This window comes from Colletotrichum higginsianum, chromosome 6 (assembly GCF_001672515.1).
Source record: "Colletotrichum higginsianum IMI 349063 chromosome 6, whole genome shotgun sequence".
NCBI classification, from domain to species: domain Eukaryota; kingdom Fungi; phylum Ascomycota; class Sordariomycetes; order Glomerellales; family Glomerellaceae; genus Colletotrichum; species Colletotrichum higginsianum.
The window spans coordinates 3,390,592-3,416,315 of NC_030959.1; the positions used below are offsets into that span (position 1 = coordinate 3,390,592).

General features: G+C 55.8%; 4 protein-coding genes across 4 annotated transcripts; 3 read left to right on the forward strand and 1 right to left on the reverse strand.

Annotated features, from left to right (window-relative positions):
• Window positions 1-3,009: 3,009 nt before the first annotated feature.
• On the reverse strand, window positions 3,010-5,694 carry CH63R_09394 (C2H2 finger domain-containing protein; the record flags this gene model as incomplete). Its single annotated transcript, XM_018304368.1, has 3 exons — window positions 3,010-5,098; window positions 5,159-5,538; window positions 5,602-5,694. The coding sequence occupies 3 exons, from the start codon at window positions 5,692-5,694 to the stop codon at window positions 3,010-3,012; spliced, it is 2,562 nt and encodes an 853-aa protein (XP_018156391.1).
• A 5,498-nt stretch (window positions 5,695-11,192) lies between these two features.
• Window positions 11,193-13,203, forward strand: CH63R_09395 (Patatin-like phospholipase; the record flags this gene model as incomplete). The annotated part of the gene is made up of 3 exons (XM_018304369.1): window positions 11,193-11,259; window positions 11,371-11,926; window positions 11,994-13,203. 3 exons carry the CDS (start codon window positions 11,193-11,195, stop codon window positions 13,201-13,203), a joined length of 1,833 nt encoding a protein of 610 aa, XP_018156392.1.
• Window positions 13,204-15,723: 2,520 nt separating this feature from the next.
• CH63R_09396 (uncharacterized protein) lies at window positions 15,724-19,054 on the forward strand (the record flags this gene model as incomplete). The annotated part of the gene is made up of 5 exons (XM_018304370.1): window positions 15,724-15,777; window positions 16,009-16,082; window positions 16,353-16,774; window positions 16,848-17,370; window positions 17,794-19,054. 5 exons carry the CDS (start codon window positions 15,724-15,726, stop codon window positions 19,052-19,054), a joined length of 2,334 nt encoding a protein of 777 aa, XP_018156393.1.
• Window positions 19,055-24,066: 5,012 nt separating this feature from the next.
• CH63R_09397 (MATE efflux family protein) lies at window positions 24,067-25,719 on the forward strand (the record flags this gene model as incomplete). The annotated part of the gene is made up of 2 exons (XM_018304371.1): window positions 24,067-24,649; window positions 24,785-25,719. 2 exons carry the CDS (start codon window positions 24,067-24,069, stop codon window positions 25,717-25,719), a joined length of 1,518 nt encoding a protein of 505 aa, XP_018156394.1.
• Window positions 25,720-25,724: the final 5 nt, after the last annotated feature.

Sequence of the window (25,724 nt, forward strand, 5' to 3'; positions counted from 1 at the left end):
GCCTGCCTGGCCAAGGCTTTCCTTCACCTCTTATTCTATCATATACAAATAATGATTAACAAGCATTTCTTTCGTGTGCTTATTAGCTTCTCCTACCCCCCCCTGCTTGACTGTGTGGGCTGAGAAGAATTGCCCGTCCGACCCTCCTAAACCTAACTGACAGGAACGAAAATCCTATCAATGTCAGCAACCCACGACGAATCGCCACTCGCGATCGAGATCGTGTTCCCGGACCCGGCATTCAGGTTGCAAAACACCGAGCTGCTCCCCGGCGTGTTCCCGTCCGCGGTTGGCAGGAAGCCGACCGTCTGCGAGACGCCGTTGCACGTCACCGTCCCCCACCTCTGGCTCTTGTCCCCGTTCAGATGCTTCACCCTCACCGTCGTCCTGCCGGAAGCCTGCACGCTCACGCCGGAGAACTCCACTCGGCCGCCCGCGGACCCGCCGACGTACCCGGCGGCCGAGGTCCCGCTGCACCCCGCGCATGCCACCGCCCTTGCGCCGCCCGAGAGCGTCGCGGACTCGCCCTCGTACGACGTCTCGGCGGGCCCCGGGGCCCAGGTGCCCGCGTCGACGTTGGGGGTCCAGTTCACGCGGTCTGCGAGGGTGACGGTCGTGCCGGAGATGGTCAGGGGCAGCCAGACGTAGGTGCTCCGCATGAGGTTCGTGCTGACCCAGCGGTCACCCATGTAGATGGCCGTGTCGCCGAGGGGGAGGATGTAGGTGGTCTGGGAGGTGAAGGTCTTGGAGCCGGCGGGCGCGAATGTCTTCCAAGCGGACCACGGGCCGGAGAGGGAGGTTGCGTAGGAATAGACCTGGTAGATGTCAGACGACAGCCAAGGTAAGGGGGAGAGGGAGAGAAGGAGAAAGGTGAGGGGACGTACGTTGTCGTTGGGGTCCCAGCCGGTGAGCTTGCTTCCAAACATAAAGTAGTACCCGTTCTTCTTGAGGATGGCGGGCGACTCAATCTTCTCGCCCCAGAGGTAAACGTTCCGCGTAACGTTCAGGTAGTCCGATGTTAGGGCATCTATGCGGAGTCCGTTGGGCCGCTTGTCACCACCGCCCAGTTAGCGAACATGTTGTCTTCACATAATCTCTCTCTCTCTTCTCTCTCTCTCTTCTCTCTCTCTCTATACATAAGCCACGAGGGCAGGTATATCTGGAGACTCACATCTTCGGTCAAGAGATAGGCGGCGCCGTCGTCGTCCTGGAACAGCCCAATGTCCCGACTCTCGAACCCCAGGGGCCTCCAGCTGCCCAGGTAGGTGTATCTCCCGCACACGCTGTCGGACGTGGCCACGCCGATCTTGGCCTCGCCGTAGTTGCTGCTGTCGATGTGCAGGTACATGACGTACTTCCCCGTGCCGCGGTTGTAGATGACCTTCGGCCGCTCGACGACCCTGCCGGGCCCGAGGTCGCCCGCCTCGGGCGTCCGCGAGAGCAGGGCGCCAACGTAGCTCCACTCGACGAGGTTGGTCGAGGCGTAGCAGTTGACGTTCTGGAACGCGGAGCCCTCGGTCTTGTCCTCGCCAATGAGGTAGTACGTCGAGCCGACCTTCGTGACGCCGGCGCCGTGGGCTTGAATGTGGCGGCCCGTGTTCGTCTGGGAGGGGGGGGTTTTGAGTCAGAATGCTGGAGGACTAGCTACTAATGGTGCCTCGAGTTTATAAAATGACGGTGAGGAGAAGGAACTTCAACTCACGGCCGTCCATGTACCGCCAGGGATGATTTGGAGCGTGGCCTGCGTGAAGCCCGCTCCCGCGAGGAGGCAGGCGATGCCTCTGAACAGGCGCATGTTGGCGGATGAAAGCGCCCTTCGTGTATAAGTCGACGACGATGTGAGTGGTTCACGGCTATAAGAGAGAATGAAGAATCTCAAACAAAGGCACCTGAGCTGATGAAGCGTACGCTCGCTAGCCGTCTACCTTTTCTCTATGCACAGCATCGTAAGGACCTGGACCATTTATATATTTCTCCCCGGAAGCTGGACTCGCCGGATCAAAATTACTCGGCACGCTCCGTTCCATCACCAATTATCCATATTATAGGGCCCTCTCCCTCGCTTCCCCCTTTCTGACACCGGGATTCCCATGCCAGTCTCCTATCAAGCTCCTTCTCGTGCCTCGTGACCCGCACGTTAAGCTTTCTTCCAGCCTACTGCAGCATAGCCTAGGACGGCTCAATCGGCCGAGGGGGGTCCATTATTCCTTCAATAGACTGTCGCCATCGGCACTTCGTCCCCGTCCAGACACCCTCAACGGCTCGTTGGCTACATTGAGGGGCGGAAATTAGGATCTTAGTGCGGATGTGCCTGTCGGAATGTTCGTGTCATGTGCCCTCCCGAGCTTGAGCGAGGGGTTTAGAAGCGACCAATCTTCCTTTCCCCGCATTTTACTGCAACCTCAAAAGAGCGTCGATGCCAAGTTCAGACTCTCGAACGGCTTTTCGGCATCGGGCATCGGGGCATCTCGCGGGAAGGGGTTGTCCACCAACTGCCATTGCCAGGCCTCGTGAAGGCCGCTTGGTAGGCATTCGATCATCAAAGGCAGGGACAGGCAGGCGTCTCGTCATGCAAGGACTTCAAGGTGGTCTTTGGATTTTTTTGTCGCGATGCTTTTTGCCTTTTGTGTTTTCCAGTCCGTCGTCCATTTTTCTTTCCGAATCGCGCGACCAAACCTGTGCTTCGCGACCCTAAGCCAGAGTGGCGCCAGGAGGTGGCTACCCAGGTGTTGTTCCGAGCTAGCCAGCAAGAAGCGAACCTTGTCCAAGTGAATGAAAGTCGTTCATGTATCTCATGTCAGTCGTACCCGATAACTCCTTCCGATCAACAGTGACGCCGTAGTATATAGGTTAACAGAAAAATCGAATCCGCAGCCCCGCACCAGTTCCGCCGTGAGCTTAACCGTCCGTCCCCCATGTTGGCCCTCGCCTTGGCCCTTTGTCACAGCACTCCTTTTCGTCCTCTTGCATCTTCCGACGATCAAAGCCGAGAGCAATGGCACTGATGAACTAGCTATCCACTTCCATCTTGTCCTCGGTGGTATCTGCTTCGACTTCTGCTTCAACTTCTGCTTCGACTCCTGCCTCGACTTCTTGCTTCGGCTCTGGGTACAACACCGAGATAGATTCTCTCCCGTCGCCGCTGACTGCAATGCCGCCGCCGCCGCCGCCAACGCCGCCGGGGACAGGGCCGGGGCCATTGCCGGCACAGAGGCGATATTCGCCATCTCCCTTTCGCTCAATGATACCTTCGTCGAGAGCCCACTTCGCCAACAGTCGATCAACCCCGAGTCGCTGGCCCTCACCTTTCTCCATATGCCTACCAACGTGTTCCGTCCACTCGTCCCAGGAGCCAGGACCCTCGAATACACTTTGGCAATCCGGTTTTGGGCAAGCCGACTTTTGAGGCGGTGACCGTCGCGTGACAAGACATGTCGTTTGCATCTCCTTCACATGCCCCTCCCACTCCACTTGCAATTTGCTGTCCCCCTTGGCAATGGCTTTCTTGATGGCGAACGGCGCGTGCATGCGGCGCAGATGCTGGGTGAAGAGATCCTTCCGGTTGAACTCGTTTCCCTTGCCTTCAACGGTGCTCTGTGGGCAAGACGAACATCGATAATACTGCAGACATAGATGTTGAGAGGCAATATGTCGTTTCCATTCGTTCTTCGACCCGAATGTGCTGGTGCATCCCGCAAAAGAAAACGCGCATGGGAACGGCCTGGTGTGCGCGGCAGCAATGTGCTTGCGCAACGACGACGAGTCCTTGAAGGGAGCGTGGCTACATAGCGTGCATCTCGTCTCTTGCTTAGGTGTCGCTTTTTGTAGGGATCGCCGCTGTTTGCTTCTTGCGTTGGGCGTGCTCATGTCGACGGAATGCATCGTGTCATCCGCACCCGATTCGTTCGCGTCATGGGAGGATCCCGTGTCTTCGTGGTTGGTGGGCATCGCACCATCAGGGAGGGTTGTACGTTGCCGTTCTACGGTCGGCGCGGCCTCGTCGCTCAGATGGCGCACATGGCTTAATGCCTTTAGCTGTTCCGCCGCTTCCTGCATCTCGGCCGAATCCTCGACGTCATCTTTACCGTCCACTGCTGTGGCCGCGACAGCGGCAGCTGCGAACGACACGCCGGAAGGAGTGGTGTCTACGCGGCTGGCCGCCTCAGGGTAGGAGGCGTCTTTGCTGTCCAACGAACGTCGATGCAAAACCGGCGTGCTTGCTGCTAGTTCCCGCGCCTCCAACAAGATTCGACCGTCCTCGACCTCCTTTGCCGTGGCTTTGGGGATGCCCGAGGAACCCTTTAGCTTCTGATACAATTGGATCATGTTATGCGATGTGATGTATCCTAGGAAACAGCAGACCTTGTCGTGCTGTACGACGTTCCAGATGGAGTGAGGCATTGATATCAGAAGCATGGTTGGAGGGCCGAGGAACATTCCCTCGACTTCAATCTTGTCGGCGAGGGGCGGTGTGTTGTGTAGCCAGCTATTGAAGAAGGACATGTCTGGGCTGGCATCCCCGACGAATGTCGTGCACACAAGCACTCTCGCTTCGTCAAAGCGCAAGTCAGTGACCGATTCAGGGTCGATGAGCTGGTCCTCCCGCGTTGTCCTTGTTTGGCCGTCCGCATCAGAAGCACCGTTCCGCGGCGACTGCTGTTGAAGTGACCGGGCAGGCAATGGGGCCAAGTTCAGACTTTGTCCCTTGCCGGGCGTGAGAGTGAAACATATGGGAATTTGGGGCGGCGGAGGTGGAGTTTTGCTTGAACCGTTCATGAGCTTGGTTGCCTGGCCGCTTTCCTGTTGCCTCAGCTGTACGACCTCTTCGTGTAACCTCGGTACACTGAAGGGCCTCCCCGCCGTGCTCAGTTTGTGTAGCGCCTCGATCAAGTGGTAGGTGAAGGATTTGCCTGCAGTTTCTCGGGGGGTCTGTTCAGGGCCACACGCTGCAATGGCTTGCTTGGTGCCATGGCTTCCAGAGACGGGTACATCCCGAACCGAGCAGGTGTCGAGCAGCAAGAGTATGTCGGACTGGGCATCTTCGAACAAGCAACGTACACCGTCCCACTTGAGCTTTGCAGCATCTTCCCGGGTATTGCTATGGATGAGCGGTCAGAAGGGTTGAGGGGATTGCTCTTAAGGCAGGTCCGCGACTCACCAAGCCCAGTAGAGTTGGTTGTCGGATCCAACGTAACCATGGCCGGCGTAATAGATGATGAGCAAGTGGTTGGCCCTGGCTTGGTCGAGAAAGGAAGCCATCTGAACACCAAGCTTGATGCTGGGGTTGGGCACAGTTGGGATGGCCCATCGGTCGGTCCGAAAATTGTATACAGACCGAAGGATGTTTTCCATAGCTGTTAGGTCGGCTTCGACAGAGGTGTCCTCTTCCCACCGTAGGAGGAGAACGGATACATTGTCGTAGGGAGAACGCTCCGTCTGGCGTTGTATCAACATGGCGGCATCTTGTAGGTGCCTCGCGAAGGATTCGAAGTCATGTCGTTCGGCTGGAGGGGCCTCCTGGACCGGATGCTGCTGAGGCTGCAAGATTCATAAGATCAGCTTGAGAATCGAAAAAATGTTGCGTGCGTTCGGTATGCTCACCAATTCATGGGTGAATGGGGCCGCCTGCGTAGTGCTGGTTGAAGGTTGGCGCGGGAGAAGCTTTCGCCGTTTCGCTGGTTGAGACTCTTCCATCTGCGGGTTTGTGTCAATGAGAAGACAATTTGTGGAATCGCAGTTCGAGATTGAGGTGTGTTGCGGTCATGGAAGCGCCAATGACCGAGGAGGCAGGTAGTCGTAAGAGAGTTCCGAGATTGCGACGATGAGGAGGCGAAGGGTGGTGAAGAACCGGAGAGAGGCAGCACGGAGGAGAAAGGCGGGAGTGCTGTGAGGCTGCGAGGCTGCGGTTGCCGTCGGGGGGGATTTGGACTCTACTTACCTGAACCGGGCTTTGATTGGACGATAGGATCGCCTGATGGTAGTGTTTTGTGGGCCTAAGCAGAAGAAATGGAGAAGGCGGGAGGGCACCGTGAAAGGTGTCGCGAGATGGGAAGGAAAGTGGTCCACGCTTTCTCTCACTCTCTCGCTGTCACTCTCACTCACTGTCTTAGCTTCTCACTCACTCACTCCACCCTTCCTGACTGCATTCGCTCGCCTCGTCATCCATATCCGCCAAGCCAGTTATACAACCCAACTTCTACTGACGTTCTTGATGCAATCATTCTCTCACCTCTCTTCCTCGTCGCTTCTCCGCCCATCCTTTGGGCACCCCCCTGCCCTTCCTTCTGATGCAGCTCGCGGCCTTGCCCCTCCTCCGCCTTTACCTCGACCGCCGAGTCCTATACCTTGCCGTTTGGGGCGTCTGGAGCCTGACGACTGGCCGGCCATCATGCAGCCAGCTGCCTTTTTCTCTGTCTCCTACTGGTGCCACATGTACGGCCTTTGTCCAAGCCATGCTGCAAGGCAGCGTCTTTTAGCTCCATTGGGCATGCCTCGGAGATCCAAGGCCACCCAAAGGTATCCGTGGTGTATATATTACTTGCTCTCGACGGTGGATGCACCAGCATCTATGCGGATAAGACCCGATAGCATTGGCTTTGACTTGTTTCTGGGACTGGCCGGCATCTGCCACCTGTCAGTTCAACACGTATCAACAATTTGTCCATGTCCGCCTAGATGAATGAGTGCCCTTCCTGTTCGTGATGTGGTACTGAAGCCGTTCCTTCGTTCAATCATCCTCCTCAGACCGCGAGGGGGGCTGCACATAGGACGTGGCGACACAGCTGGGTAGTGCAGTCTGACGGCGAGGCGCTGCTAGGAGGTGAGAGGTGAGAGAATTCTCTCACTTGTTGACCGACACAGACGGCATAACACACTACTTCTGCTTGACGAGTTACGCTTTCTGCCCGCGTCAGCAAGGCATGTCTGCAGGTTTGCAGTCCCACAACGTCCAATACCGCGGCCTCTCTCTCACTCCATCTCCTCCATCGCTGACCAATTGAGGCTGTATTATCCAGTTTCACCAGCTTCTTCCGGCGCGTCCTCCTTCCTGTCGGTCACAGCCTCCGAGCCGAAGCGTTACGCCAAGTGCATTCATGTTCACGTAATCGTTTGGTGATATGGCTATCGACCGCCGTTTTATCAGGTATTTGTTTATACTGTTGCGGCATTGGGATACAAAGGGCATATACATTTAATTGAAAGCCTAAAGAGCCATATACCCAAGCGTTCTGGAAGCTCCAGTTGAACTTGGGGGTTGATGCGAGCGGCTCGGGTGCCCTGACCACTTACCGCTAAAAGACCGACTTCATCTCACCTCAGCCGGAGGCGTTGATGATTTGGATGAAGGGACCTTCCCGGTAAGCATGGGGCATAGCTTCAGGAGCTTGGGGACGCACTGGGTGCACACGGCCACGTCCAGCCACCACTATGCGTTGTCAGAACTTGGAACCGAGAGGAAAGATGGCACGCACTGCTTCCTGTCCCGCAGCAAACACTTGTAACAACAACTTCTGCATTTTGCCGCCTCCGAGCTCAGACGAATTGATAGAATAGAGGGCCTATTCCAACTCTCTAGTTGACGACAAATTGCGTTCCTGCTAGTGTTAACAGGTGATGCTTGAACCGTATATCATGATGCAGTGTTATGTCGGACTGCAGGTTGCCTCCGCGTTCTCAACTTTCCTCGTTGTAAGAATAGAGAAACTCCCGATGGCATCATGGCCCGGATCTGGAGGCGGGTCTCCGGGTAGGGAGGCCGCCAGCGTCCGTCGATCCATCAACCCCGGGTCTTTTCCAACTGTTTCCCACTTTCAGAAGGGGGTTGGACACCGGTCCGGTGCACAACGCGCCGGATTCCGAACAATTGACGCGGCGGGTTGGTTCCCGAGCGCCACCTAAATAAAAGCTTGTGCTCCAGAGGCCTTTTATAATATGTGGCATGTTAGGCTCCATTCACTCATCAGAGTTCCTTGCGCAACTATGCTGTATCCGCATCTTCCGGCGCCAAGTCGCTTGTTCGGCCAGCTTCTGAACTCCGGAATGCAGAGAACCGTCTTCTCGAACTTGCTAATCAAATATGACCTTGAACCATGCTTCTGGGATGCCCCATGACGCTGAACACAAGCCAAGCGAGTACCAGCCATTGGTGCACCGGGCACGGAGACTCAGCGAGAAGAAGGGAAGAGGGGTGAGAAAGAGGGGAAAGGTTCGCCTCGGTGTGCCGTGTAGGCCTTGGACCAGGCTCAACAACTTTTCGGGCACGAACGGATCCATTGGTTTAGCCATTTGACCCAGTAGATGGAACGAATGCTCGGTCTTCGAGATCCGCCAGTTCGAATGGATTGTTGACGGATGATACAAGAAACTGAAGGCCAAGGGATGTGTCTCTGCCATGCGAGCACTTGTCAGAATCGCCACTGTAACTGAGAGCCGACCAAATAGAGGGCAGAGGGTAGAGTGGTCAGCGACCGTTTGCCTCCGAGTTATCGCCCAAGCCTTGCACAGCCACGCGGGATTTGAAAGTTTAGTTTTAAGTACACTGCACACTGGCATTGATATGAAGCCTTGATTGGCTACGAGTGGCTTTTCTGAACGCTGGTGGGAGCCGGAGCGGCCAAACGGCGCAAGTCGAGCTGAAAGATGGTGGCGTTGCTGACGTGCGGGTGTGGTCACCAGAAGGGGTCCGTCCCCCTGCTTGTTCTGCTGGGCAGGTGAATGACCAGGGCATCAGGTTACCTCCATCTCAGCCTAACGAACGCTGTTTCGTTGATGACCGTACGACGCAGTAAACGATACTGTTGTCGAAGAATTCACCACAACGGGGAATATGTTTTGCGGAGCAAGACATGAGCTCCAGAAGCAATACACGGGGCCACCGAGGGTTCTGGTCGAAGATGGGTACTCTGGTGTTGAGCTGCTGATGTCAGCAACCGGCTGTGCCGCTGCAGTCTTGTCATCACGGTACAAGTCGCCGAGGATCTGGTGGGGTGTTCTTGTACCTAGTGTTAGGTAAAGTTGTTTTGAAGTCGGTAGGATAGGAGCGAGGGCAACGCCCCGGGCGGATGTTTCTCGGCCTCGAGACCCAGGATTTCAAGTGTTTTGAATTTAACCCAGCCGCTGAAAGTGGATTTCAAGTCGTATATCATACGCCAGGGCTGCGTCCGAGATCCAAGAGCCGGAAGTCGCGAAGAACCGACGGGATGGGAATCATCCCTATCGAGAGCGGGGCATCTGGCAGAGTTAGTCTCCGTAACACTCGACTGGCAGGTTCGACGGTCTCGTTTGGATTTGGTACCCAACAAGCAGTACGGTTCTAGTGCAGGTCCCCGGGATCCTCCAGCAAGGAACATAGCCTCAAGGTCGACAAGCTTGCTGCTCTCCGAACTGGCGTGAGCGGAGGGACGGTTTCATAGGCCGCGATTGGGCCAAGTCGCGAGGAGGGGGTTTGTGTGGAGTGGGAAACATCTTACGTCCCTGCGGACCAGTTTCGGGTAAGGTGCTGCGAGATCGCCGACTGCGTCTGACTGTCGAGCTTGTTGACTGCAGGCGGGCTGTCAATTTACCTTGCGGCGTGCCTCGGGCTGTCTCTTTCTCTTGTTCTAGCGGCTGACTGTGTGTGGGCAAAACGAAGAGGGCGTCGATGATGTTTTTTTGTTGTCTACAGAGGTCTGAATTAGGATGACTCGCCATGTTCGGAGGCCTGTACAGATACAACGTAATGCATCGTGGAAAAGAAAGAAAGGAAGAGAAGGTGAGGAATCTTCTGATGGAATGTGGCGCAGCCTTGACAGTTGTGGGAAGTGAAGGTATGTCAGAAGCTGAACTGACTGCATGGTAAGTAATGCAAGCAGCAAGCAGCTGGTGAGGCCTGCGAACAAGGTAGATGCTCGACGACGATGGAGAACGAGCGGCCCGGCCGATGCCATGCGTAGCGGGCAAGGAGGGACGTACAAAAAAGGACTCCTTCCAACCAATTCCGATCGTTATCTTCTGGGGTCCGTCCGTGCCTAGCTTAATCTTCATTCGTTGCCTGCCTGTCATTACCTGAGTGCTGTGAGATGGTTGCCTCTCAGGCTATCCCGGGGTAACGAGGTCAGATTGGTCATTATCTCCCTCCCGATTGCCTACATGGAAATACAGTACAGATGCATCAATGCAGGTATTGTAGAGGTAGAGTTGGGCCAAACAAACATCTATCGCTTGACGCCCAGTCACTCCAGGTACATTCTCAACGTATCCAACATCTTTATTCATCTCCTAGATGATCCCGATGCTCCCGGTCAAAAACTCCACAGCCACTCTCAATCATAAACTGGTCACCAACCCTTTCTGGCCCTGACCACGCACAACACAACGCAGCGCAGCGCAACATAACGCAACGATTTCTGTCCAGAGCTCCATTCCTCGGCGCCCTCGCTAGAGAGCAGATCTTGTCCCAGTTGGATACCTTTGCCGCCTTCGAACCGCTCCAAAGAAACGAAAGAGGAAGCCGAGCCATTGGGCCTAGTAGTAACGGCGGCCTACCATTCGTGCACATTCGCTTCATCATCCCGGGCGATTTGGCCATTTCTGAATTCGCTGCTGTGGCGTCCTTGCCAACCGCCTGCCAATCCCTCTGGTTCTTCCGGCGCGCATACTACTCACACCAACCCCCGTCGCCTCCCATCCCCCGTCGCAATCACTGTATCTGCCAGCCATTGCCTTCTATTATTTCTGATTTCGCCCGAACGGCCAGCGCGCAGCACCCGCAAGACGACACACATTCACACACACACTGAGTGGCACTGACAAGTGAGTGAGTTCCCATCCTCCGCAAAGTGGGCAAGTGACAGGGTCGAGGGAAACGGGCCCATCTGAGTGGGCGGCCCAGGGCGCAAGTCGGTTTCTTGCGTCACCCTCCCACTCGTGATCAGACCTACCTTAGATTATGACCAACTGCACTTTGCCTTGTCCGTACATCCTTTTCGCCTTGCCTTACCTTACCTTGACTACTTACTTACTTGCACACTTGCACTCGCTAGTTTGTTTTTCGCCGACCCTCTGGGTTTTTGATTTTTCTTTTGCATCTCGTTCCCCGTCCCCCGAACCGAACCTCTCGGCATAGAAGTCGGCGACGACTACAAACTGAAAACCAAGAGTCACTCTAGTGGATCGAACTCAATCTGGCTGACCCACGGGAACTCGCGCCAGTCATGGACCTCAATGGGGTCAAGAGGAGGGACACCACCAAGGGCCCTCCCCTCCGCATTCTGTCGTTGGGTACGTGAGGCCGCCACTTCTTCGGCGAGCTCGACCGCCATCTCGCGCGAAGACTATTGCGAAACGGGCCCAGCCCGGTGATGATGCATTTTACTAACTGTTTTGCGACAGATGGCGGAGGAGTTCGCGGTTACTCCATGTTCATCATTCTCCAAGAACTCATGCACCGCACCTTTGTCGAAATCGAGGGTAGGGCTCCGCGCCGAAACGAAATCCCCAGGCCATGCGACCATTTCGATCTCATCGTTGGAACCGGTACCGGCGGCCTCATCGCCTTAATGCTCGGTAGATTGCGCTTGGACTTGGAACAGTGCAAAGAGCTATACGTGAGAATGACGCGCATGGTTTTCGAAACAGACAAGACCATCGCCGGCATCCCCTATCGGTCAACCCTATTCAAAGCCTCCAAGCTCGAGGAGGCCATCAAAGAGGCCGTTAGAGAACATACCGTTTATCAAAAGGAGGGCAACGATGGCACCGAGAACGACATGATGAGCCCCCTTAGCGGCTACAACAACTCAAACCCAAGAAGACATGCCAGCAATGCCAGCACCGTCAGCTTTAGCGCGCGCAGTCCTCAAGCACAGATGACACGGCCTGCCTTTAACTCGCGATACGGTGATCCAAATGCGAGACTCTATGATGCTCGGGAGACTCGGACCAAAACGTAAGTAGACGCATTGCAAAAGAATTGGACCAAGGCAGCTAGCTCCCCAAGCTGACAATCTCATAAGCGCCGTCTTAGCTATGTACAAGGGCTCCCGCAAGGGCACTCCTGCCGCCATTCTGCGATCCTACGACTCGAGAAGGGAACCCCCGCCAGAGTTCGACTGCAAGATCTGGCAAGCTGGCCGGGCGACGTGTGCGATTGGTCTCGCCTTCAAACCCATTCAGATTGGACAGTCTGTCTTCCACGATGACGGCGGTGGCACCTTCAACCCTGCACCCGAAGCCCTGGACGAGGCTGTGGTGAACGAGTGGCCCGGCCGTGAAGTTGGCGTGTTTCTCAGCGTTGGTACGGGTCGACGACCAAGGGGAAGCGACGCGAACTCGCATATGTGGTATGAGGGCTTTTTGGGAGAGTTTGCCGAGGCCCGCCGGAAGCTCATCTCCAAGATTGAGGGCTGTGAGGTGATTCACGAGCAGATGAAGAAGGAACATCTCTTAAAACGGAACGTCAACGTCGAGAACTACTATCGCCTTAACGTGGAGGTTGGCGTCGGCGAGTTTGGCATGAACGAGTGGCATCGTCTAGCCGAGATTAGCACGAGCACGCGGCAATACCTAAGGCGGGAAGTCGAGCAAAGGATGATCCAGGGCGCTTCCGCAAAGATGGCCAAGATCCACAAAGCGAACATCAGGTTTTCCCGTATGCCAGATGTTCCCGAACTTGTCAAGTCCAACTCGGAGACTGTCGAGCCGCTGTCGTTTGCTGTGGAGCTGCCAGGCGACACGCCCACGTCATGGCCGCCGCACAACACACCGCCGAGCCGCCAGTCGTACGAATCCGGTACGGAACATCTGCACATACCTTCGCCGATGAGCCCCTCGCCTAGGAGCTCTGGCGAGCGACTTCAACCATCGCCAGCATCAAGACTTGAGCAACGCCTGCCACCTCTGCCTAAAGATGATGAGATTGACCGACTGGTTGTCACTGCACCGACGCCTTCTCAGTACCGCTACGCAGCCGGTACTGATAAGATTGCGATTATGAGCCCCGATGAGCACCCGCGGTGGCAGAATCAACAATACAGCAACGGTCCTACACAGCAGTCGCAACAACCGCAGCGAATCCCACCGCCGCTGCCCCCCAAGACGCCTTTGCCCGAACATCAGGCAGCTGGCGGTCGTCGCCCCATCGGCTCATCGCCCTTGCCTTACCCTGTGGACGACGAGCCTCCACCAGTGAACATGGCTAGGAAACCGGAATATCGTGGGAGGTGATCAGATTCGAATGGACTCCTATACTCGGTGTCCACGCAACCAGTCAAGCCGACGCTAAACTTTGCTTCATGATGGGCGGGGGATCTCGCGAGTCTGAAGACTTGACGAGGCTTCGTCATTGGACAGCGAGGAGTTTCTATTGGGAGGAGTTCTCGGGTTGAATTTCCACAAAGATACCATTCTTGGCACATTTGTTTCATATGGAGATGTGCTGTGGCAGACTTCATCGCTGCCTTAATGAGATAATGACATTTTGCTGCGTCTTGGTATGACATGACTGCCTTATTCCGCTGTGACAGTTCCCGCAGGCTGTGACTTCATCGGTCTGGGGCAATTCCACGGCAGCAAGAACCCGATAATTCGGTCGGTTAGTGGAGACACTACGTCACGGCGTCATGTCCCTGCTGATCGCGTCCCCCGGCCTTGAGCTTAAATCCCATAGTTCCCCTGGGCTGCCTGAACCCTTTCGTTTCCATGATATTTCCGGCCGTTTGCTTGCTCAACTCTCGACCTGCCCCTTCGATTCTCGACTCATTAATCCGTCAATCTACCGAAACAACCTTCTCCTCGGAGCATCCAATGCAAGAAACCCCAGCCGATGGCCGCGACTGACTGAATGCGAACTGGCCAGGGACGAGAGCGTCGTTGAGACATTCGCTCAGCTGGTCACCGTCACATATTAAGGTGCCCCCCATTTCGCAAAAGACAGCATCGGAGCAGACACCAGGTGCCTTGAGGAGCATGACAATATCTGGGGGCTCTTTTCACCTCCCTGGCTCCTCTCCACTTCGTGGTCACGATCGCGTCAGGCATCGCAGCGACCACCGAAATGATGTCCCCAATGACCTGCCCCCCCCCCCTGGAATGCGACAGTGTCTCAATGAACCATGACGTCGAGGACCCCAGACATATGGGGGCCGCTGAAGGCCTTCTATAGGGGCGTTTTACGAAGTCCTATCCCGTTCTTGCTTTTCCCTTCCCAATTAGCTAAGAAACAGGGCTGATGAATTCCGCAGAGGACCATGGCGCACCGGTCCAGTCTTGTGCTCGAGCCTTTATCATATTGAGTTGTTGTCTTAGCGGCAGATTCTATTCTCCTTCTTCCTGGCCCCCCCTTTTTTTTCTTTCCGGCCAACGTCAATCGAGTCTTTTGAGGCAAACGATATCGACCAGTTTACAGGGGCCGCGCATTCACGTCTGGATTTGTACATGCGCATGTACCTATGGCCTTCCCCGTCTGCTGTTCCGTCGGCCTTGAAGTATTTTGCATTTCCCGCGGAGAGACAGGCTCTTCTTGGGTCTCGTCGTGGTCTCAGCTCACCAACATCGCACTCGTCATCGCTCACAGATGGGAAACCATGGCTGGTCCTTAGTCTTCATTCCTGGACTTGATGAACTCAATCGGCACGCGCCGCCGGCGGACCGTTTCAAGCAGCACAGCTGTGGACTATTGGCTTAGATCCCCATCTAGGCTCCATATATCTTGCAACGATAGACCGCGGAATCCAGGATTTCAAGCTCGAACCAGACGGGTCCTTGAACGACAACGACGCAGGGACGATTGTCCTGTCTTCTCCTGGGTCGAGAAGGGCTCAACTGCTAGCTAGTGGCCCCTTGAACGATGCGGCTTGCGCCACGAGACTTGCACCATTTCGCAGTCCACTTGCGGCTGATGGCGCTATTGCCCAGCCCAGAAGAAGGCTTGGGGGCTGAAACCCACTCATTGAATGGACGTTCATCTGCGTCCTGCCAAGTGCATCGGAGGAAGAGCCCGTCTCCGCGAAGAATCTATTTCGAAGAGCAGGCATTGGGCCATTGGCAAACCCACCTGGTCGAGATATACGTTGATGGGTTCACGTCATCGGCATTTCGTACTTCCACCACTCCCCGAATCTTTTTTCTTCAATCAACATATGGAGCCCCTAGCCAGCCTACCTGGTCGTATTGTTCATGTCTCGACATCCCTTCGCATAGAACTGTCCGCCCAAAACGACTGGCTCTTGTACGGCTACTCGGCCAACACAAGCCAAACACCTAAACCTTGTTCATCAAAAGGTTCGGGCCTAGACACTAGCGACGCAGCTAATGCCGATCACCACAAACCCCCGGAGGAAGAAGCCTGTTTTGTGGCTTTGTGGACGGAAGGGGCTCCCCATCTCCCCTCTCGCCGCTCCTCAGCCTCGGTAGGCGGCCAGGCGCAATTCCACAACGCTAGACCGAACGTGTCGAAATCCGACGACATGCACCCTCAAAGAAACAAAGCCACCTGGCTGAAAGTTATCCCCTTCTCCTATCGCTCGTTGCCCCGCCTCCCGTTGACACATTTGCAGTTTATCTCCGATTTGCTTATAAGCTCAGCCTTAACAAAACACGTCAACCCCCGAAACCAGACTTCTGGATCACACGTCATGCTTGGTGCTGTGCCGTCCAGCTGCTGCAGGAAACAGGAACTGCAGGAACGGATGGTCCGAGGACGACGCGGAAGAGCCCCTCCCCCGTTGCCGTTGCCGCTTTGAGATCATGTCCGAAGGGCCGCAGCGCCAGCACCAGTATCAGCGGGCATCTCGCAACATGGTGCGCGCCGAAAGAACGACGACATCATGCGGAGAGTGTCGTAGGAGGAAACAGAAGGCAAGTACAGGCCTTCTGCCTTGATGGTCGCCCCCTTTTTTGTCTCAAGTTGAGGACCTTGGTGTCTTTGACACATCTAGTATCCTGGCCGACGTGAAGTCGCTGGGCCGAGTCCTCTACGCGCAAATCTGATAACGCCTCAAGAGCCTTATCGTTTGGCTAACTCGGGTACAGTGCGATCAGGAGCAGCCTTGCGGCAACTGCCTCCGTCGGTTCCCCGTGCCGGTGTGCGAATATCGCACAGGCAAGTAAGTGTTTTAAATTTGATGTTGTATATTTTGTTACCCGGCTGCTGTTTCAATCCGAATCACGATCTAACTGTTATCTTCAAGCCGGATACCGGGGACATCTACCTTCTTAACGCCAGCACGAGCAGGAGGTCGAGTCCCTTTTCATCCCACTCTCCCAGGAGTAAACTCTCCCTTGCTTCAAGCAGGCCAGTCTCCGGGGACTACGGGACACTCTCCCGTCGGCGGAGCCAATTGGGTCATCTCAGGGAACACAACATCACACTCAAGCCCGGGGACGGATTGCTCGACGGATCCGTCCACCAACGACGCGCCTTGGCTGGTGACTAAGCCTCTCGATGAAAGCAACGACGCGGCAATAGCAGTATCATCATCATCATCAGCACCGGCACCAGCGCCATGGTTCCCACTGGCTGATCCGAAGCGCAGCAGGCTGAACTTGGACACGACTCACGCGTCGCAGCAGGTACTCACATACCGTCTCGCGGTGCCGGGTCTAGTCTTCGACATCGCCGGCGAAGAGGACGATGACGGTGGTCGAGCTCCTGCAGATGACGCGGCTCCTCGAAGATGGCATCATGCGCTAGAGCCCAGACTTCAGCGTCCAGAACGGCCCGTCGGCGGGGTGGACGAGCAAATCGCGCATCTTCCGGTGGCACAAACGACACTAAACAAGAAACTCCTTCGAATATGTAAGCTTCTCACCTTGATTCACCTAGTTACCTACAGTATAAAGATAGACTAAACCTAACATGTACCGTGTAGACATCACAGTTCTCTCCCGCTTCAAGGCCTCCCTCAACGGTGATCCGGAACCCAACAACCCTTTCATCCGCTACTACTCTCCCTTCTGCCTCCAGGACCCCCTCGTCATGAAAATCATTCTCTACACCTCAGCATGCTTTCTCCACGAAACGGGCCATGTCCGAACCACGGCCCTACGAACGATCAAGGGCCACGCCATCCGAATGCTAAACGAGAGCCTGCGGCCCAATGACGTTGGTAGTAGGCGACATCAAAGTCTTCAGAACACCACCGGAACCGCACTCGAGACAACAATCGATAGTGGCGGCGGCGGCGGCGGCATCAGCAGCATCAACGGGAGATCAGAACACCCCAGCGACGCCGCCATTGCAGGGGTCATTCAGTTGACCGTGGCCGAGTGGTACTGGGGTGAGTCGGAAGAGGACCTGCGATACCACCTCAGGGGCTTGCGAGGTATGATCCGGCTACGAGGTGGCTTCAACAAACTCGGTATGAACGGTCTCTTAGCAAAGAACGCTATCATGTACGTAGGTTCGGCCTCCTTTCCCATCGGCGGAAGTTCACATCGTGACTTGGCCACATTAGCTGCGTTTTCCCACCGACAAATTTTCGTTTCTTCTGCCGTCGAGACTGGCGATCCTTTTGATTCATGCTCTACTCTCTATTTGACTTCCCATATGCTCTATTTTGCTTTCTCCTCTAGTTTTCTCTGTCCTGTTTTTTCCCAACATTTCCTTGGCCGCGGAGTATTTCCCGCTCGAAATCCCATGTTTCCATTTGTCCGTCCGACCCTCTTACGCTCGTTTTTGCTCATTTCTCGCCTAAAGCCTTGACTCGTATATGGGTCTCGTTCTATGGGATTACACACGATATGCCCGTCTGGCATTCGTCCGCTCGCCCAGACTTTCCCAAAAAACTGACTCATAGGCTTACTTCGTCTGCACAGTCACGATGTCTCCATATCCCTTGCGCACGAAAAAAGCCCACTGCTACTGACTCTGTCGTCCTCGGACGACAGCCGCGGAGGAGGCGACAGGAGCCAAGAAATCGAGAGTCAAGCACGGCGCAGTCAAGGAGGAGCGACGGCAACGCCGGCAACGGCATCAGATCCATGGGGCTTGACAGGATATGTCTTTGTCAACCCTATAAAAGACCTGCCCCTTCGCATGGCGCACATGACACCTCTAGTCAGCCACTTACCCTCGTCCTTCGGCCTGCTCCCGTCATTTGTCGACTGTGCCGCAAGCCTCGGCATGCACCCGGCGACGGCCTCAATCCTCGACAATGTAAGGTATCTGTTCAGCGCCGTTGAGGCAATCTACACCACCGCGAGCGAAACGATAGTATCGACGAGTACGGCTATGGGAACGACAGCGACATCGACATCGACACCGACGCCGGCACAGGCCTCCCGAAAGGCGCGACTCACGGGGAAATACATGCACGAGCACATATCGGGGCTTCATCCTACGATCCCGGGATGCCGGCAAGCCTTGTCGCCGGAGGCATCGACCAGGACGAGTCCGCCGTCGAGCAGCAGCAACTACTTTGCGGCCGCCGATGATGGATCCGTACGAAGCGGGAGCATCTCCAGTACAGGCACAACGGGGCGCGGGTCCGTTGGCACGGGCCGGTCGCCATCGGGACCAGCTTCCGACTCGACAACGACACCCGAATGGCCACAGGCCCACGACACTAGCGAATCTCCAACGAGTCCCCGACCGATGCAACACCACCATCACCAGAACCAGAACCAGCAACTGCAGCAGAAGCCGGATTTCATGCACCAGGTTATCCGGATGACGGCCATCGTCTACACGCGTGCCATTGCCACCGGTACCCCATTGAGCGTCGCATGCACGGAATCGGATTTCCTGCAGATCTGGACTACGACGTGGCGGGTGCCCCTGTCGACTTGGAACAGCGCCTTGGGCGTCTTCCACTGGGTCATGCTGGCTATTGCGCCGGGGTGTCACCGCACGCCGCACGCCCGCTTCGTCAAGAACATGACCACGATCAGCACGCTGACACTCGGAGTCGAGAACTGGGCCATGGCCATGAGCGCTGCCAGAGCTGGCATGAGGCTGCAGTACTGGCTCGGCGGCCAGGACGTTGAGGGAGAAGTGGACGAGGGGGCATATCAACAGAAGCAACAAGAGGGAGGGCCAGTAGTCGAAGGGCGGCGTCCTGGTCGCGAAGAGCGGTGAGAGGGGTGTGTGTATGGCCGAGCAAACAACCAAATCACCGAAGAGACTCCCTCCACTGTGGATTAGGCTCCATTCTGCATTGCCATGGGCATCGCTGGACGAGGTGGTCGGTCGGTCTACGGGCACACATTTTGCTGACCAGCTACGAAAACCGAAGACAAGTGGAAATGATTGCGTTACCGGCTTGGGGTGTCAAGCAACAAAGTGTTGGCAAAATTTGACAGTGTAACGACGACAATGACGACGACGACGGTCACCACCACCACCAATGGGCAGTGACGAGGGAATTACGGATATTGCGCGTCCAGCATGACGTCCTGGAGCATATGATACCCTGACCAAGTTGATCTGCAGTCCTCTTCTTCACTGAGAGACTCATACCGGGATGGCTGTGGTTGACTTGCCACGAGGTGTTGAAGAAGAAAAAGAGAGGCTGCCGGCGGCAACGGCGTAAGTAGCGCAAAGGTTTCGTCCAGGGCCCAGCCTGCTACCGGAAGCTACCACGACCATATGAAGGTGATACCGTCTGGAAGGGCTAGAGGCCGAACAGGGGACGAAGAAGGGAGGGGCAGGGCAGAGCAAGGGGAAGGGGGGAGAGAAAGTGGAAGAGGGGAGGGGGCGTTGTGCTGTGATGCAGGGGACAAGGAATGTGGGATATTTTCTCTCTCTCTCTCCTCTCCCTCCCGTTTTCTTTTGGCATCATGACAACGTTGTGGTTTGGGAAACAGCACATTGCCGTAACGTCGTCATTTCCCCTCTCCATCAGTGCATCCCTACGACCCGACATCCGAAATTACTCCTTGGGGGAAGCGCTTGCACCTTCCGCTGGTAAGGTTTGAGGAACAGACGAGGGTTGTCGACTGGCCGTTTTACGAATAGGAAGAGAGAATGGAAAAGAGGGTGGGAATAGACAGAGAGAATGGGAGGTGGTGGTGTTGATGCGGCCTCGAACTCTAAAGAGTGGCCGACGATGCAACAACCCCCCGTTTCTGTTTTTGTCCCTCTGCCCCCTGTCCTGGCTTATTAGTGTACGAGGTACATCGTAGTATACGAGGTACGGTCCCAGTATCCGTACGCACACTACCTTCCCTACAAGTGGCGATGTGTTGTTATTGTCGTCCCGGCGTGTGGAGCGGGCACCCCCCTCCCTGCAGGCGATTTGTCGTCCTGACATGTCAGGACGATGCGACGCTGCCCACGTTTTTGACGGCAACGTGCAACTCACCACGGCGGCCGGGATGGGCAGCGTTCGCGGACTTAGTGAAACGGGTGAGCTTGCTAAGGGGAGGGGAAGGAGAAGGAGAAGGAAAGGGCTGTCGTCCGTTGCCTGCCTGCGACAGCCACGTGGATGTGCCAGACGCTGCAGCGGGGAGAAGAACCCTAAACCGTTTGACGCCGTTTCCTGCAACCGCCCTGCCGGGAGACAACCATACGCAGCCCTCTGCTAACCTGGGTATACCCGTACCTCTCCGTCCAGAGCCCGATGCGACGGCGTGATGTCGGTAATGCAGCAGGCCAGATACAGCAACAACGGACGGCAGAACGGTAGGCCCGGTTCCCCCCTTCGCCACCTCTTTTCTTCTCCATGTCTGGCAACCCGTGCGGACGGATGCAGACTGCCAACGTCGGGACGGTGTTGGTAGGTGGAGGCACACGCTCCCAAGAATCCCCTCCCTCCGGGGCTTCGCTCAGCATCCCCCCCCCATCGACGCTCTGTCTCGACACTTTTCGCCGCAAATCACCGGTTCAGCCTGGAACCGTCCTGTGGGGTTGTTGCCCGCCTCGGGGCCTTGCCCTGGCTGCGACTTGTGCATGCAATGCATCATCCGACTTCTCTTTCTGCAGCCCGCAGTGACGTTGTTATGGAGCTCAAGGTTCGAGGACTCACAAGGTGCACGGCGGCGTCGATCCCGAACGCCCACTAGGAACCACCGCTGGGGGAAGGAGGGAGGGGGAGAAAGCCTGTACAAGATCGGGAAGATCCAACAGGATCGCGCGAGCTCTCTTTCAGAGGGCAAGGGGGGGGGGGGGGGGGGCGTGGCAGATACAGTACAGGTAGGACGCAGGTCGGCGAAATCATGAGAAAGAGACATGTTGTACAGACGGCTGGAAGTGTCGTCCTGTGTATTGTGGTGTGTGTGTGTGTGTGTGTGTGTACGTAGGGTACGTGTAAGTATATACATGGTCAAGAGCAGGCAAGAAAGCCGCATGATATGTATGGGACTTCATTGCAACTGCGCAAGCCAGCCAGTGGCCACACGCACATAACAGACAATAACGCTTGTACACCAACAGACACGACGACCCGATCTCCCGTACCCGTTCCGGCCTGTGTACCAAGTCCGGGACTTGAGTATGGAACGGGTCGTGGGGTGGTTCCCTTGGCCAAGGTCCGGCCGGTCCCCAGACGGGCGAGGATCCCCAGACAGAGGGTTTAAGGTTTGGGGCCACGTTCCACAGCATGTTTCGAACGAAATGCTTTCCCAATCGGCGAGGGAACGGACGGACTGGTGGTGTACCACGCTGCAAGGAGCTGACGCCTGCCAGGTCCCCGTGTCAGGAGTCAAGAACAGACAGACGGAGGGACAGACTCCCTCCTCTGTGGAATTCTGGACTTGATATCTGTACCTTGTGGCAGGGGACATCCTTCATTGCGTGATATCTCGGAAAAGGTGACGATGAGACGGACATTCCACCCTTCTTCGGTTTTTTTTTTGGTTTTTTTTTTGCGTGGCGCTCAGTGGAAGGTGCGGCGAGCGTCGCCTGGCAGACCGGGCATGATGGCAGCAGTGTCTGTCTATTTAGGCTTTGGCTTTCGTCTTGCAGAACTTGTTAGGGGGGTCGTGAGAGGAGGGGGGGGGGGGGGGGGGGGGGGGGGGGTTTCTTCTCTTCCCCTTTCCTGCCGCAAACGTGAGATCTGAATGACGCCGCCATGCATGCGATGCAGATGACATGTACTCTACATCGTCCTCCTTCTCCCTTGTTGCAATGCCGTGGCCACCTGCGGACACTTACTACGTAAGTGGTGCATTCGACCCGACTCGCGCACACCCCGGTTATGATAACCATGGAGGTCGAGTCGACTAGAAGAGCCGAACTCAACCCAACTCGCCTCGTGCCGCATGAGATTGAGCCGTCGTTTCTGGCATCCCGCCCATCCCCCTTCCCGCCTTTTTCGACTCATGGAAAGCACATGGCGTTGCGTTTCCTTAGTCGCGCTCCCTCCCTCTTCCCATTCGTCACCACCGGTGCAGGGGCACGTGCTGAAGGTCCTGCAACCTTTGCTGGGCGACTACGACCGATTCGGCGGGTTTTTCGAGAAGTTTCCGTAGGCGATGCTTCGGCGTCGCTACTTGGCTGGGAGACTCGATGGGATGGTGGTGGTGGTGTTAGTGGTGGTTGCATGCGAGTATCCATGACCCTGACCCTGACCCTTTGTCAAGGCGTAGCACTATGTGTACTTGTATCCGTACTTGCATCAACTATGTGACCTTCCCCCTTTACTTATCACGTGTGTGTACCTTTGGACCAAGGTTCGATCTTTTCGGAACAGGCTTCTGGCGCCGTTCCATTCGTTCCATTCCTACCTTACACTCTTCGCCAATGCACGTTGAGAGTCTGTTTGTTGACCATGCGCTGTCCGTCGTTTCTTTATATCTCTGTCTCTCTCTGCGTCTTTGGACGAGCTCGGAGCGGGGTCGGGACTTGGGCGCTATGGCCATGACAAGTTCCTTACGAGAGGGAACTACTTTAGTTACTGAGTCCTGTCTGTACGATGTATCCGTACAGTTCTGAGATACGTAGCCAAAACGGTCCAGTCAACGCTGTCGCGAAGTGATGCACATTGGAAGCTATGTGACTGGCCAGTGAGACCATGTCGACTCCTATCCGTACGTACCCAACATACAGACAACACCAACCTACCCCTCTTCCCAATGCTCCACTCGGCCGGGCCACAAGGACCCGACCGAAGCCGGTGTCGGCCGTTGGTCGCTTCGTCACTGGAAGCTTGACCGCCGACGCCCTCGCTGTTGTCCGCTCCTGCCTGCTGTCGCAGGCTCTGGGCTCTGTGGTTTAGCCCGTGATAAGGACGATGTGAGATAAGGATTCTGCACCAGTTGTCCAATGGCTCCTATTCCTGGCCTAGCGCGTTGATTGATCACAACTCCTTATCTTTCAACGAAACAGTCGCCGCATTGAATAACACAAAAAGACTTGAATAAAAATTCACAGCCAGAGCAGGATAAAGTGGGAGCAACTGCGTAACATGTCAACAGGTTGCTTGTTCGAGAAAACCGTCCTCATCCTTTGCGTCAGTTCGGATGGTCCGCTTGCTGTGCGCCACATGATGCAGCCATTGAGAGCCAACAACCCGGTGCCTTAACGTTCCTGCTAGCAGACCAAGACCCTCGCAAGCGTCAAAGTAGTGTAAGATCATGTAGGCTCCAATGCACACTTATCGCTGCCCAATCTTGAGTCGTCGCTTGAGGGCATCTCCCCGTGCAGAAAGAGCCAGGCATACCTCGCGAGCTGTGACCAAGGCCAGTTGCTGGCCGTTGAGTTGTCAAGTTGACAGTTTGCATGTGGCAATTGGCTCTTGTCAGCTATCTCGTGCCCCAAAATTCGAGGCGACCTTGGGACGGGGGTCCTGGGCATGACGAATTCAATAATGTCGTATAGAATGCTGCTGCTTCGTGTCTCGTGGCTTTTCGTCCATTAATTGGCCGTCTGAACCTCTGTTTCCTCCCTCCACATTCTCCGAAGAGAAAAAAAGCCTCTTGAGATTCATCAGCAACACACCCGGTGCTTGGACACGGCAAGCGACCTATGTGCGTATTTTTCGTTTCGTGTAACAACCTTCTCGACTCGTTCTTTCCGGCCGGCTCACCCAATTTTCGGCGAAGACAAAAGGGAAAAGAAACACCGGCAACGGAGAATACTTGCAAAGAGGACGATTCAGCTTCAAGAACGAGCAGCAAAGCGAGGAGGTTGCAATTCAAACGCGCGCAAAGATGCCGGAATCGGTGTCGTATGACGCACAAAGGAGCCCATTAGCCATGCCGCCTCCGTCCGAGAACACGGCGTTGCTACCGAAGCCTCCGGCGTCCATCTCCAATGAACCCTACCCAATCTGGCAATGGTTGGCCGAGATTCGGCTCCTCGCCAAAGCCGCCGTTCCCGTCATCTTAGCGTATACGCTGCAGAACAGCCTGCAGACCCTCAGCGTGCTCATCGTCGGCAGATTGAGTCCCGAAGCTCTCGCCACTGCTGCCTTTAGTTATATGTTCGCCATGGCGACAGCCTGGCTCATAGCCCTGGGTGGAACAACGGCCCTTGACACGCTTGCATCGAGTAGTTTCACCGGATCTTCGAACAAGCACGACCTGGGTATCCTTCTGCAGAGGGGCATAATCGTCTTGTCGGCATTCTATATGGTGGTGGCAGTGCTATGGTGGTTTTCTGAGCCCGTGTTCCGAGCATTGGGCCAAGAAGAGTTTATCTGTGAGCAAAGCTCAACATTTCTGCGATGCCTGATCCCGGGTGGGCTGGGGTATGTGTGGTTTGAAGCGATGAAAAAGTACTTGCAGGCGCAGGGTAAGTCAACGTCCTCAAGCCCTGTGTGTCTTCTCTCTCTCTCTCCCTTTGAGAATAGACAAAGAAGTGGCAAGAGGGAAGAAGGCAGGAAACGAGAAGAAAGACCACGATGAAACTGACACGGGCTTGTGACAGCAATCTATCGTCCTGGGACCTACGTGCTGCTCATCACGTCGCCGCTGAATGCAGGGCTCAATTATCTTTTTATTCACACCCTCGGCCTCGGCTTGTACGGCGCTCCCATTGCCACAGGCATCTCGTACTGGATTTCGTTCCTACTGCTCGTGGCGTATGCCGTCTTCATCCGAGGCAAGGAGTGCTGGGGTGGCCTGGAGTTGCGAAAAGCTGTGAGAAATATTGGACCCTTCACCAAGTTGGCGATTTTAGGCGTCGTCCACGTCGGCACTGAGTGGTGGGCATTCGAAATTGTCGCCCTAGCCGCCGGAAGACTTGGTACAATTCCCTTGGCGGCGCAGTCAGTCATCATGACTGCGGACCAAGTCATCAACACCATCCCCTTTGGCCTCGGCGTGGCAGCGTCGGCAAGAATAGGAAACCTCCTGGGTGCGCAGCGACCGCGGGATGCCGCAGTAGCAGCACACTCGGCGGCGATCCTATCTGTGATCCTTGGAAGCGTCGTCCTGATCACTCTCATGGCAACCAAGGATGTATTTGGGAAAATATTCAACGACGACGAGGGTGTAGTCCGGCTCGTGGGCAAGGTGATGCCATATGTTGCCTTGTTCCAGATAGCAGACGGCCTGAACGGATCGTGCGGCGGTGTGCTTCGAGGTATGGGCCGCCAGTGGGTCGGGGCTGTGGTGAATCTTATCAGCTACTACGGCGGAGCTCTGCCAGCCGGGATCTACCTCGCCTTCAACGGCTGGGGTCTCGCGGGGTTGTGGATTGGACAATGTGTTGCTCTGTATCTGGTCGGGGGGCTGGAATGGGTGATTGTTGGATTTAGCAAATGGGACAACGAGTGCCAGCGGGCTTTGGATCGACTGGATGACTCCAGCAGTGATGGAGAAGATGAGGCAGAGAGGGCCGCCGCCAATGGTGTTGTCTAGTGAAG